The sequence below is a fragment of the Pholcus phalangioides genome, unplaced genomic scaffold, assembly GCF_987345545.1.
Source record: "Pholcus phalangioides strain wild (caught in Gottingen) unplaced genomic scaffold, Ppha-v1.0 ptg000042l_1, whole genome shotgun sequence".
Classification (NCBI taxonomy): domain Eukaryota; kingdom Metazoa; phylum Arthropoda; class Arachnida; order Araneae; family Pholcidae; genus Pholcus; species Pholcus phalangioides.
In genome coordinates, this window is record NW_028301628.1 from 30,000,001 (window position 1) to 30,014,061 (window position 14,061).

At 34.6% G+C, this 14,061-nt stretch overlaps 1 protein-coding gene across 1 annotated transcript in view; it reads right to left on the bottom strand.

The window, feature by feature from the left end:
- LOC149064783 (protein DENND6A) overlaps nucleotides 1-14,061 on the bottom strand; it is a 33,489-nt gene that overhangs the window by 2,602 nt on the left and 16,826 nt on the right. Inside the window, exons 13-19 of the mRNA XM_089254826.1 lie at nucleotides 11,840-11,908; nucleotides 10,097-10,161; nucleotides 9,479-9,568; nucleotides 8,329-8,382; nucleotides 8,115-8,224; nucleotides 5,644-5,746; nucleotides 2,735-2,809 (exon numbers count right to left, since the gene is read on the bottom strand). Coding sequence (XP_089110952.1) covers nucleotides 2,735-2,809; nucleotides 5,644-5,746; nucleotides 8,115-8,224; nucleotides 8,329-8,382; nucleotides 9,479-9,568; nucleotides 10,097-10,161; nucleotides 11,840-11,908 — 566 coding nt within the window. The remainder of the gene's footprint in view (nucleotides 1-2,734; nucleotides 2,810-5,643; nucleotides 5,747-8,114; nucleotides 8,225-8,328; nucleotides 8,383-9,478; nucleotides 9,569-10,096; nucleotides 10,162-11,839; nucleotides 11,909-14,061) is intronic.

Below are 14,061 nucleotides of genomic sequence, written 5' to 3' on the forward strand. Positions count from 1 at the left end.
TCAAACCGATTCTTAAAAAGTTTAATCTAACAACCATAGATGTGCCCACTAAAAACTTTGGTTTCATGCCCCCTAAAGATGCTATACAGCAGAATAAACAATGGGGGCATTTATTACATTCCATGTGTTGATTGCTCTCTTGGTTATATAGGACAGACAAGGAGACCCATAAAAGCAAGATTAAATGAACACGCTCGCTGTGAAGAATCTCAGGAATGTGAAAAATCGCCATCGCCGCTCACTGTTGGCAAGAAAGCCATAGATCCAAATTTCAAGAAGCAAGAGTTTTTCACAAAGTCCACAGTTGATTTAGATTTCTACAAAGGCACATATATTCAGGCATTCAAAAATACACTAGTTAACGATAATAAATCTATACCCCCGATCGCAACACCATGGCTTAAACTCATTTTGAGCTGGAATTATAAGAAAATTTGAATAGACCAATCGGATAGCACTATTCTGCAAGTGTCCAATCAGGAAGCTGCATTAGTATCTCACGCAGGCTCACAGCTTCATTCTGACCATGACGTTTGAAGTGAACAGACGTACTTCTTCCGCTGAGCAACCGAGCGTTAAGATTTGGTATTCAACCCAAGTGGGAAACTCTGTCAGCGTGACTAGTGGTTAAATTTCCCTCTGAAGACGGCAGCCATTGGTGTTGAAATGCATTAGGACTTTTTATTTTCGTTTATTTGCAGTGCCTTCTTAATATTCTTGGGCAAAGTTGATCAACTCTTCCATGAAACCTATTAGTCTATTTACCAAGACTAACAAAACATGTATATATATATATATATATATATATTGAGCTGTGTGGCAGAATTCAATAAAGCAACCTACAGGGTGTATATTGTAGTACCCAGAGCCATCTGTAACTTCATATAGCAACTAGAATGACACCAAACTTGGTGTTGGTGGGGGCTGATAATGACAAGAAGAGAAAGATTCTGTGGAAATAATTTAGTTCAAAATGCTGTCAATACAGGAAAATGTGGCTTTGTTGCAGTGTACATAGCTGGAAAATCGCATAAAGGGGCCGTTCAAGTATTACGTCATCATCGATGGGGGAGGGAAGAGGGGGTTTCAGATTTTCTGATTTTTGATGACAAGGGGGGAGGGGGGTTTGAATAATGCTTATGTCATCAATCACCCTTTATGAAAATATGAGTTGGATTCAGAGGGGCAGAGCTGATGAAATTTTGCTGGGGGGGGGGGGGGGGGGGTTCAAAAATGGCCAAAAATTTGCATACGTAATACTTGAACGGCCCCAAAGCGACAAGAACTCAGAATGCAACTTCACATCTATGTAGGTGACAACATCGGTAGTAATTTGGGTTCTAAAGACTGGGTAAAGGTCTCAAAGACATTTTGCTCATCAGCTCAGCTCAACATGAGTCTTGCGTTAGCACAGCACATTACTTGTGATTATGTAAAAGCCCTCCATCAATTAATGCTTTGAAAAGCATGATTCAGAAATTTGAAGAAACAGGCTTGCTTACAGTTCTGCATGGCAGAAAATGAAAACCGATGTCAGAACAGACAATCAGGGATATTACGACTGTGATCGTTGGTGGTACACATGGAACAATAGCTGTATAGTCCAGGATCAATGGACCATGCTTGGCATCCTTTTATGCAAAGGAGAATGTTGTCCATGAGAACAGTGGTTACACTGGAGGCTGTCAATGTCCTTGATGGGAAGGTGGATGTAATGAATAAAGCATGATAATTTCACTGCAATTTTGTCTTTTATTCATTTCTCTCTCTAACTTTTTTACACTGCACAGCACCACATTTTCCTCTATCTGCAACACCTGAAACTAATAATTTTTCTGCAAAATGCTTCTTCCAATGTCATCATTAGTTACCCACTATCAGGTTTGGTGTCATTTTGGTTGTTATTTTGAGTTACAAGATGGCTCTGAGCACTGCCAGTTTATTCACACCCTGAATAAAGAAGCCAGAGTGCACTTGTGTTTATTAGAAAAACTAACCAAGACAGGCATGTATCTTCTTGAGGGAGAGTGAAATAGTACCTTTGGTCCATTGGGGGACCCCCCCCCCCAACTTCAATGTCTATGTCATCTATGAAGACAAATCACTTGTCCATGATTTAGTAACCATAACCAGTGGGTTTGTGCTTCTGAGATACCAACGCAAGTTTGTTGGGAACTGATATATACATGGGTTTTCGCAGTTACATGAACCCTCACAAACCAAAAATTCAATCAATTCTGAAGGTACGTGCACACGCTTTGTGTTGTGCTTGAGTGGTTTGCTGGGATTTTCCATCCATGTGCATGGCTATCACAAAACATTTCATTGCATGATAAGCAATGCACACTAGACAAATGCCAAACTTGGAAGGCTCAGCCAACGATGGAGTTGGGGCAGGAGCTAGTGTTCGAGTCTCTTTGATTTTGTATAGCCAAGACTTCAGTTGGAACCAGGTTGTGCATGAGGAAGGGGAAGAAAAAGAGCATGGGGAATTTGCAAAACAAAACCACAGCAAACAGAGGTCAGAGATGAGCCTATGTGGATGCACCTTTACAGTGTCTATATTTTATGTGAGCAAAAGTGAAGTGATATTGTACTGATGTGTATGACACATGCCTGTCTCTCAGCGAGTAAAAAAAGTCAATGTGCAATACACTTTCACGCATACAGTAGATATTGAATGTCATTGCTCATATCAGCATACAAAATATGATACTAAAATGAAGAAACTCACCAGTTTTTCTCTTAACCTTAAAACTAAATCGACAATTTCTACTTCTGGCTTGTCTTGAATCCAGTTAAGCAAGTTCTGCAATAAAAGAAAAAAAATTGTGATATTTTTGATTGATTCAACACAATTACGGAAAAATTGTTATTATAACAAACTTGTTATAAGCAAATTTCAGTTTCTTGTTCTGTCAGGTTGTAAATTTTAGAAAATTGCTACTGTGCCTGTGCATTATAACTGTCTTTTTAGCTCATTTTGTTCCAATATAAGCGAATGAACAGAACCCCAGTAAAATTTATTTTTATTTGCGCTGCAAATGATTTAATATGGTTTTGTACAGAATTTCATATCAAACCGATTTTAGAGGGCTGACAGAACAATCAATTTCTCACTGCTCAATTTCATGGCTTAATAGACTCGTTAACATTTTTCTGCAGATTGAAAGTTTTTTAGCACGATTTGTTCAGCCATTCGGAAACATCTTTGAACTGCAAGTCTGATTAAATAAGCCCTGAAAGTGACTGTGTCCTCTTAGTCACTGAAAGAGGCAAAAACTGAATAGAATGACCACATATCCTGTACAGTAGGAAAGCCCCAAAATATGGAGGGGGTGTGTGTGAAAAATGTGACTTTTCTGAGTCCATCTTTCATTAGTGATACTTCAAGTAAATGTTTACAAGGAACATGCACAATTATACATGTCATCTACACTTTTAGTTCAATTTCATCAAGAAAAAACTGATGTCTTTGAAGAATTTTGTTCGAATTATAGCAAAAAGCCTCATAATTTCAAAATTATAGCAAAAAGCCTCATAATTTCAAACTTGCAATATCGAAGTAGTTTTTGCATCTTTAACATAAGTTGTTTGATAATCATTCGTTATAGTGTGTTGCATATTTGTAAGCTTAGGTAGTACTACTGGAAAAAAAACTTGACACAAAATAAAGTGCTCCAGATTCTGCCACTGGGCTGGAAATCTCGGCAAGTGATAAGTCTAGTGGCAAAGTTCTGACGTTCATTCATTTATTCAGCACCACTGAAAAATATTTTGTACGTCTATATGCAGGGTGCATAGGTAACAGCACGCGCAGCATTTCACTGATGAACTGTTGATCCTAGAGGCATACTTCCAATTAGAAAAAGTATCCAAATAACATGCAGAACTCATATAAGTCATTCATGTTGCAAGGGGTTGTATAGTTATTAAATTAGAAAAATTAACATTTTATTTGGACACACTGTACCCAAAAATCCAATTAAAAAGTTGCTCTGTCTCTCTTGGGTAAACTGGATAAACCATTTTACCCACATTTAATGCTGTTCCCCCTCCCCCAACTTTCCTTAGATTCTCGAATTCAAATATCTCAGCAAATAATGCACTTACAATTTTTCTTTCGCATCAGGAGTCACAGGGCAATAATTTTCTAATTGGGTTTTTGGGCACAGGGTGTCAGAACTTTATTTTAATAACTGTATAACCCCTTGCAACATGAATGACCTGAGTTCTTTATTTGGATACTTTTTCTATTCGGAAGTATGGCTCTAGGATCAATAATTTGCCAGTAAAATGTTGAATGCTGTTACCTATGCACCCTGCATATACTCCATGTAACTGTTATGCAGGGACTTTTTAATTGTGAAGCTTATAGTGATGTTTATTTGTGTAGGGCTGTCTTAAGAGCATCATGGGCCCCCGGGCCAAGTGATGTTTCTGAAGCCCTACCTGGAAAATTCTTGAAAATTTCAACCAGTTCTCATTTTTGTGAGGCGCCTTTTATCTTGAGGTGCCCCATATGCAGAGATAGACTTGGAAGTCTGGGAGGGCACGGTCATTATTTCTGGGAGGGGGCACGATGATGTCAATTCATATATGCATATATACATTAGATCAGTCGACTTCACCTTTGACGCTGGGGGGAGCCCTCCGTATCTCCGCCCATGAGGTGCCCGGGTGGGTACATGAGTAAGCGTTAAGACGGCAATGTATTTGTGTTGTATGCCAGTAGTCCACAGATGTTAAATAATGTACTCAACTTGCTCACATTAACTCTGCAATGAATTAAAACTTCATTAGTATTCACCTGCAGGCAATAATAGTGTTGACTACTTTCTACAACTGCCTTACTACTCGGTTACTTCAGTGAGGTACTCATTATAAACTGTTACTTGTTATAACATGCTTTTGCTGTATTACTTTGAATCAATTGAAGAATTCATTTCAGGAATAAGATGTATTGTTATGAATAGAATATACAAATATTTCTATCAAAATAAAAATGTTCCCAGCTCTAAAGAAAATTTTTTATCTAGTATCACTAATAAATGAAATATATATATATATATATATATATAGCGTGTTATCAATAAATATAAATAAATAAAAACACTTTTCATTTTGAATTGCATACTCAAATAATTAGGCCTCACACATAGTGAGGAGATCAAGAGGTACAAGAATGTAGAATAGAGATTAGCAATGAAAAAAAGTTGTATTATTTTGTTATACAAACACATACTCGAGCGAGATAAAGGACGAAAAAGAGGCAACTCCATGAAGTGTGCAACTTGAAAAGGAACAAGTTTATTTTCGCCTCTAACCTTTATCTGATGATCAGTTCCTTTTCTTCGTTTTTCTCTCTCTTAAAAAAAAAAGCTTCTGCAGAGGAATAATCATCATCGCACCCTTACATTTCAGATTTCAGAACCCCTCTGGTCATTTTCTCCATTCTCCTGACTATATGCAGACATCTCTTCACCCACCCCCTATGCAATGTTTCCTTCTTAGATGCAACTCTCGCACCTCATACCTCTTCGTCCCAGTATGTGTGCAGCCTTAGGTTCAAGAAAAAGAACTGACAATGGACAAATAATACAGATCAAATTACATGAACACAAATAATTTTTCAACACTTACTGCATCTGATATAGCTTTTATATGCAAGGCTTGTAACTTTTGAACAACTTCTTTATAACGAGTATCGTACCATCCTGAAAAATTGGCACTTCTAAAAAATTTCCTGGGAGGAAAAAAAAAAAGACATTAAAAAATTGATTTCACCAATCTCTGAAATATTACTATATTTTAAAAAAGGGGTTCAGGATTCCAAAGAACCCAGCACTGAGGCCAGAGGTCATTCCACCATTTTTGTCCCACCCTGGTCATTTTAAGCACATGACAGCACTGATTAGACAGGAACCTACAAATTATAGCAGATATGCTGTAGCCATTTAGTGTGTAGCGGTCTTGCCACTATTTCTTTTCCACTGATACTACCTCTATGTCAAAAACTTGGAGCCAGAACACCAGCTGAGTGATCATAACCCCCCCCCCCCCAATTCCTGTTAAGACTCCCATAAACTGAGGCTAATAGCATTCATAAGAATTTTAAAAAATTCCGTCACTTTGGACTTCCGTACTACTACACTACTGCAGTGGTTCTCAACCTTTTTTCCATCCCACACCTCCCTTGCATACTCAGTTCCCTGGTTTTTTTTTCTGTAATCAGTTACTGTAATTACCTGAATGAATTAATTTTCAAAAACTCTTTTACTTATTAATTTTTTTTTCGACTACTGCTGATATTTAATTTTGGCTTTGTTTAGAAAATTCAAAAATTGAACTTAAAAATATTTTCGAAATTTAGGAAGAAGTTTCAATGAATTGTTCATCATTTATTAATTTCAGCTGGTATAACAAAATACAGGGTGTCCTGTAAGTCCTGATTCGGCCTTTATCTCATCAAGCATTGGTCATAGAGAAATTATTGAAATTTAAAAATTCTCAAAATGTGTTCAAAAATCATCCTGTACTAGTATTGAGAGTGAAAATATAGTGTATCACAAAATATCTTTTTTTTTTTTTTTATATCGACACCCTGTCCTAAAAATACCCAATTAGAAAGTTGTTGCCATTTCTTCTCAGGAAAGCAAAAAAAAAATTAATGTTTCTTAGTGATATATTTGAATTAAAAAATCAGAGAACAGTTGAGGAAGAACAGCATAAACTAACGGACAATGCACCTTTCCTTTATTTGCATGCTGTTTTTTCCTAATTTTTGAATTCAAATGACAGCAAATATTCCATTAAGAATTTTTTTTTTTGCCTCGGAAGAGGCAGGCAACAACTTTCTAATTGGGTTTTTCAGGGCAGTGTCCATATTATTTTGTTACACACTGTATTTTCACTCTGAAAACTGGTACAGGGCGATTTTTCAAAACATTTTGAGAATTTTTTATATTGAAACCATACCTCTACATTAAACAGTTGATGAGATAAAAGCTGTTAGGACTTACAGGACCCCCTGTATATAGGCCTGTTTTTTTGTTTTTTTTTTGGCACTTAATGAAATTTTTCCCAAATCATGCTCACGATAGCATCAAATCTAAGTGCAGCATGCTGATAACACTAGGTACAATGTACAATAATGTGAATAAACCACGACATATTTTGGGTATTTATGGTGTTTTTCACAATCAAAATGGAAAACAAGTACAAACGCTTACTGAAGGAGAAGGTTTTGCAACGCAAATTTCACGTGATACATTTCTATAAGTGAAAGTTAAAAGATAAGGTGTCAAAATGTCTATATAATTAATTTTTAAAGAATCAAAAAATTTGTTTTTTTATCATTTCAATTCTCCTAATCAGAGAGCAACAGGCCTACAATGATACAATTATTCACTCATCACACTTCATTCATGGTTAGAAAAATTGATAGCAGCACTATACATAACAAGCATTACATAGAAACAAACTTCATGTTAGAAACACAACATGTACATGCACATTCAGGCATGCACCAATTCATTAGAAATTCCGTAGAAGAATGTGTATGAGGTGCATGTACAGTTAAGTAGTAGTGGCGGTTAAGAACCACTGCTCTACTGTACAAGATATAGTCAGAATCCTTCTATAGTGAGCTTGGCTGATAACAAAATCTGTTCTGATTATATCAGCTATAGTAAACAAAACTTTTGACCACTTAAACCAAAAGTTTTGACTATTTGAGATCAGTAAAGTGGTGTTCCATTTGTTTATGCATGGGAAAGAGAGGACATTTATTTCTCTCCCTCCCTCCGCTTTAGTTTTATAAAGCCTGATGCAACTGCAGACCACCCCTCCCCCCGAAAAACCGAATATACCAAAAGAGCAATCAGTGCTATTACAAAACAATCTTTGGAAGGATTTTGAGAAAAGGAAAAAAAAAGAACTTTTTTATGTAGATAAACACTATTATGGGAATTTTAACAGAACACTTTTGATCAGCTGAAGGCTCCTAGCAGAGCAACGCAAAACATTCTGCTTTGGGAGCTGAAGACCTCATGTCACACATGTATTTTCCTTTAATCAAGCAAAAATTACAAAATAAATAAATAAATATGCACCTATACAAGGCACTCCAGTTTCCTCTGATTCCTGTTGTGAGTTGCGGTCCAGCCTGCTCTACTGATTTCAGAAAGTCATCTGGATTGAATGGGCGAGGAATCGGAGCACTCTACACAAGAAGTATAAATAATAATTTTTTCTCTGTCAACAATACAAAAATGAAAAAAAAAATTGTGTTGTCAGATAAAGTATCAAAAAATTGTTTAAACTTACTTTATGTGGAGAAATATTCCGTTGGAGTGGCATAAGACTGGCCATATACCGTTCCTAGGGAATAACAAAGCATGTTGAAATTAGTACATATATAAAAAGGCAACTTGATCATAAATATTCAAATTCCTTTTTTTTAAACATGCAACAAAAGGAAGACAAGAAGGATAATACAAATTAATTAGAATCTGAATTTTCACATTAACAAATCTATAGATACATCCTGTAAAGTAACATACATCCAACACTTATATAATTGCATTTTAAATGAAAAAAACTCACTCATTTGTGCAATGTGGTTACTTTTATCTAGAAAAATGTGTATACAGTCACCATGATAGTTCATATAATGCAAGAACATCGTGAAAATTATTAACAGAAGAACTTCATTTTCATAAAGTTTGATAAAAACAGACACCAACTCCCAAGCATGACTCATTTTCCTATATTATTAGGCTCTGGGGGGGGGGGGCAATCTGCCCCTATCGTCCCTCTCCAGAACTGTGCCTACTAACTGCATAAAATATTTCTTAAAGTATTGATCAGTTATGAGATTTGAATACATGAAGTACAAAACACAAAACACAATCACAACTACAAAACACAATCTTTTGGAGAAAAAAAGTTCATATTATAGTGTAAGGATTCACTATATTGCACATGTTGATTTAAAATACTTTATTATATAAATTTATCACTATTAAAATTACTATGGGTTAAGCTTTACTATTTACATCGCAGTGGAGTACAAACACATCCGGACATTTAGAAGTCTCGACTCTCTCTGTTGGTATTACACATATACATAGATAAGTATACACTCGCAGCATTCACAGTGATAGTCATGGATGACTAACGACATCTGCTGGATTATTGGTTGCTATACAATAGTATCGCTACAATATCATGTTTAGAGCCTTTATGTACGAGTGGTAATTCAATGTAGTTTTTGTTTTATTGTTGAGGTATGACCCATGCCAAACAACAGATTTCATTTTGTTCTTCACTTTACTAATAAGGAAAGGCTCAGTAGATTCAATGGCCTGTTGAATATTGTATTCCTCCAAAAAGTGAAAATAAAGCCACAACAGTAAAATGGCCATACAATCAAGAAAATTAGAGTAATAATTAAGAAAGTTAAAGTATATTTTACCAATGGGATCATAAAGCTCTGAGTTAATTCCAGCAAATAATGCCTTAAAATAGCATTTTGAACTTCCATGGGTCTTTGAGATTGCATACCCTAGAATATGAAAAAAAAAAAAAATCAATAAAAGGCAACTGTTTTAGCCCAAGTTCTTGAAAATGTAAAAAAAAATACAAAAGATGGCAACATATATATATATATATATATATATATACATTTCATTTCTGATAGAATAGATATTCTGATTATAAGTTATAATTATCTCACCAGAAAACGCTAGAACTGGAGATCGCCTGTTATATATTAATCTTATCATACCACATTAAGTCAGTCAAAACTTGGTGGCAAAGTATACTAGTATGTTCAAAACATTTCGAAATTTTTTTGAATGAAAAAAAGGACACTAATTCTCTCTTACTATTACTACAAAAAAATTTGGTGGTGTTTTTTTTTGTCACAGCATAAGTTTTTAACAATTAAAAAAAAGCAAAATTATGGTTTTGATTCAAAGATAAGTCAGAAAATTTACAGTGATCATTGAATAAAGCTTCTCAATTAAAAGCAGAATATTAAGTAAAATAATCAAATTTTGAAAAGAAAAAATTAATTTATATATTTCTTTACCTTCATCAATTTCTTCAGGATACTTTTATCCTTATTTAGGTAAGCTTTATATGTCGTATAAAGACCTAAAATTTACAACAATAATTAGTTTTCATAGAATAACAAACAATAAACTAATTTTTTCAGCAACTCATATTTACTGCCAAAATAAAAATAAATGCACTAACTCAATCCAGAATATCTAGACACCCTTAGCATGAATTGAATAATTGTGTACACAGTGAACCTCCCTTGAGGAAGCTCTGGGGTCTGCAGACCACATTTTGAAGGCCACTGACATAAGAAAATGCCCAGTTATTTTTATGTTCAAAAGGCTCAAGGAAGGAAAAATTCCTTCAAAGCAAGTCTTCAGGGTAATTTTTCTTATGTGATAATGCATCACTTTTTTTTTTCATTTTAATTTCAAGAAGTAGCTGCAATTCAGAAATCATTGTTCAAAGGTTAACCTTAATGTTAATCCAGTGGAATACGTTCTGCTCCAAGAAAATGTGGCTGTGGTTCAGGTGACCATTATGGGAGGTTTTATTCCTCCTTCCCCCCCCCCAACAATATTTATATTTCCTATATTTTCATCTGATACACCAGAGAGAGCAAACTCAGCCTAATAAAACTGTTGTTGGCTTCTAGCTCAGAAATTAACAACACCAATCAACCTCATTTGCTTATCTACAAGGTGTTGCATTTGTGCGAATGAATCAGCTTGCTCAGGTGGACATTTTATATTATACAAATGAGAATTTTTATGTATTATGTGTATATAATATTACGCATACAAGATAACAGATGACATGGGTCATCTAATTGATTCTAATATAATACACTCATTCTTCTTAACGAAACCTTGGGACTTTTTTCCAACAAACTCCCAATTTCATCTTGTCGGTTATCATCAAAAAGTCTGTTAATCGCGACAGTACCCAATTGTCCAGGGAAATACATTGTCACAATTTTGTGTGTAATTTTTTTTCTTTCCTAAAAAATATACATAATATGTTAGAATTATGTTCATAATTTTATATGTTTCTATTTTTTTCTTCTTTTAGATGGAATAGAAAAAGGAGTATTCCAGACTACCACTATAAGCTGAGCAAGAAGAGATCCCTGCAAGGGGATAAGTTCTGCGGCAGAGTTCTGGAATTCATTCAGCATGGATTGAACAAGACCAATGACTGAAATTCAGGTTCAAATAAATGAGGGAAAGGAAGTTGACCCGAGTCTTGTAAAATATAAAATCGGTAAAAAAAACTTGGATTCAAAGAGGGGTAAAAGGATAGAAAGTCATAACTGTTGCAAATTAGCTTGTAAGATTTTTAAATCTCACAACCGTTCCGGAAAACCTAGAATCGGTTTCTCCCCAGCGTGGCCCAACCCACACGGGTAAAGGGCTATCATCTCAGAAGGGACAGAGTCTTTGTCTGGTCTGACAGAGAACCTAGAAGCTCCAATTACTATACAGTGCAACACTCACCCCTGAATCTTATACATATATAGATTGGATTTCTGATCCAAGAAGCAGCCCTGTCTTCCTTAATCTTTTTTTCCATATCACCATTTCTCAAAACTTTCTTGTATGATTAAATAGGGGTCATTACCCTTTAAATAAGGCTCCAAGTCTTTTGTGCTCCCCCTCTACATGATTAAATACATTTATAGTATAATTTTTTCCCCAAAAAAATAGATGTTAAATGTTTTTGATACTTAGGAAAACTTTTTCCTCTGAAAAAGATTTTGCAATCTTCTAACCTGGTTTTGAATCGAGAGTTTTCATGTTTCCAGCACGTTTAATCTTCTGTTTGTTATCTGCAGTAGGTGCTATGAAAATACATAAACAAAGATAATTAATCTTGATAAAAAGTAAATTTTATTAAAAATTTGTTTTTTTAGAAACTGAAAAAATCCTTCAATGAATATTATTTTTTAAAAAACAAAATGAACTTTCCACATTAATTTGATCTAAACAGGAAAGACTATTGAAGCTAACAAAATTCTATTTGATCATCAGAATATTCTCTCGGTTATGGTCAGTTGGTCCATTGAAGCTTTTATTATAACGATTTCGGAAACCTTTAAAGTTTATAAAAAAATCCTTTTACAATTTCATACAGTTTTTGTAAATTTTTAAAAATAAGTTTAGAGCAGAAAATAAAATCCATGGCGACTGACAAAGGATGTTTTTATTTTTATAATCATCTTCATTGTGAGAAGTTAGAAAGTGAAATGTTACTTTCATCAATGAACATACACTCAAATTCTGTATTACTCATATTTCTTTGCAAAATTGTGTGCAACAAACTTTAATTTTTCTTTTCTGTTGGCAATCTATTCCTTTCAGAGCATATATAAGGTACCAAGAGTTCTCATTGTTGCAGCAATTTCAGAAGGCAACCTTGTCAAACTTATTCCAATGCATGTTCTTTTCTACTCATGTGACTGAACAAATATTTTTCCTGAAAACTTTACAGCATAAAGCTCTCCAAAAACAAAGTCTCGTTTTCCTTCATACTCCATCAGTTCTAAAAGAATCCCTTCTGATGGTGTATTATCTATGGGTGGCAAGTGGTGAATGATTTATGATTAATGCTCATCTAATAGAAAATTTAAAACCAAAAATAAATGCAGCATGGTGGATAGGTTTTAGAGTGTCATAGTTTTTATTTCTTTTTTATACAGCTTTATGTGTGATTTCATCTTTATTTTGCAGGAGTGAAGTTAATGGAAAATTTTGCGAGGTTTTTGTTGATTTCAGAAAAACTGCTCCACCCACTGTACTGATTGTCAGTTTGACAGATTCTAATACATTTCACATTGAGACTCAGCAAGTTGGGAATTTTTTAGGCATGCAGCAAGAAATTAATCTTGAATGCAAGAATTATTCATAAGTATATTGTGAATAATTATAATCAGGGTGCTCATTGAGAACATTTCGGTGCTCTCTGAGAATGGAGGTGATCTTAAATTTATTGTACAGTTGCATACTTCAGCTTGTAAAAAAATCAAACAAAATATAGCTTTTTTTACTAGTGTAATCATTTACTATTAATTGGGTTTTTTTAATTATTCCTAAACAGGTAGTATTTTATAAATATTTTTTAGACATTTCATTTGCAAGGTAAATCCTTAAGATGAAGTTATTTATTATTTTAGTTCTAGAGAATATGCTTCGAAAGATTATAATATTACCAAGAATTTTTCACCTCTAATTTCAACATGTTTCAACCCAAAGGCAATAGAAATGTGTTGTGGAAATACACTCTATTCAGATCAAGAAAGTGGAACTGGAAAGAAATTATATGGCCAGGGAAAAAAAATTTCACAGCTTGAAAACTAAAATTTTACTTAAGCTTTATGGGTACTTTAAACAAATGCCAAAGGAAAACGTTTTTTTGCAGCGTAGATTTCTGTTGAAGTGGGAATGTGAGCTGATCTCACATTTAAACGTCTCTTCACAGAGGGCAATCAGGCCTACAACATTTAAAATTCTTACATAAAACAAAAAAAAACCAAACAAATAAATCATTTGTTCCAAATTTGGAAGAGAGATGACAGCACTTTTTAAACACATACTAGGTATTCCTCGGAAATAAACTCCATATTAGGTATGCTAATATGCACCAATTCATTATTCTAATATGCACGAATTAGAAATTACCCAGAGAAATGTTCATGAAGTTTATATGCAGTTTGGTGGGGATTTTCTTTGGTGTGTGTAAGGTTCAGGAGAAAAGAGGTTGGAAAAAGGCAGAGGAGAAACAGGAGTCGCGAGAGAAAGAAACGAGAACGATTTGAGACATTCGAAAAAGAGGGAGTGTGAAAGTTTGTACCGAAGAGACAGGACGGTTCCGTTGGAGGTGTTGGATAATAAATTAAATAAAGTGTTGTTTTCTTCTTTTGGGAGTCTAGAATCCAGTTATTTCGTCCTGGAATCATAGTGGAGGTACAGCCGAGAACCTACGACCGATAAGAAG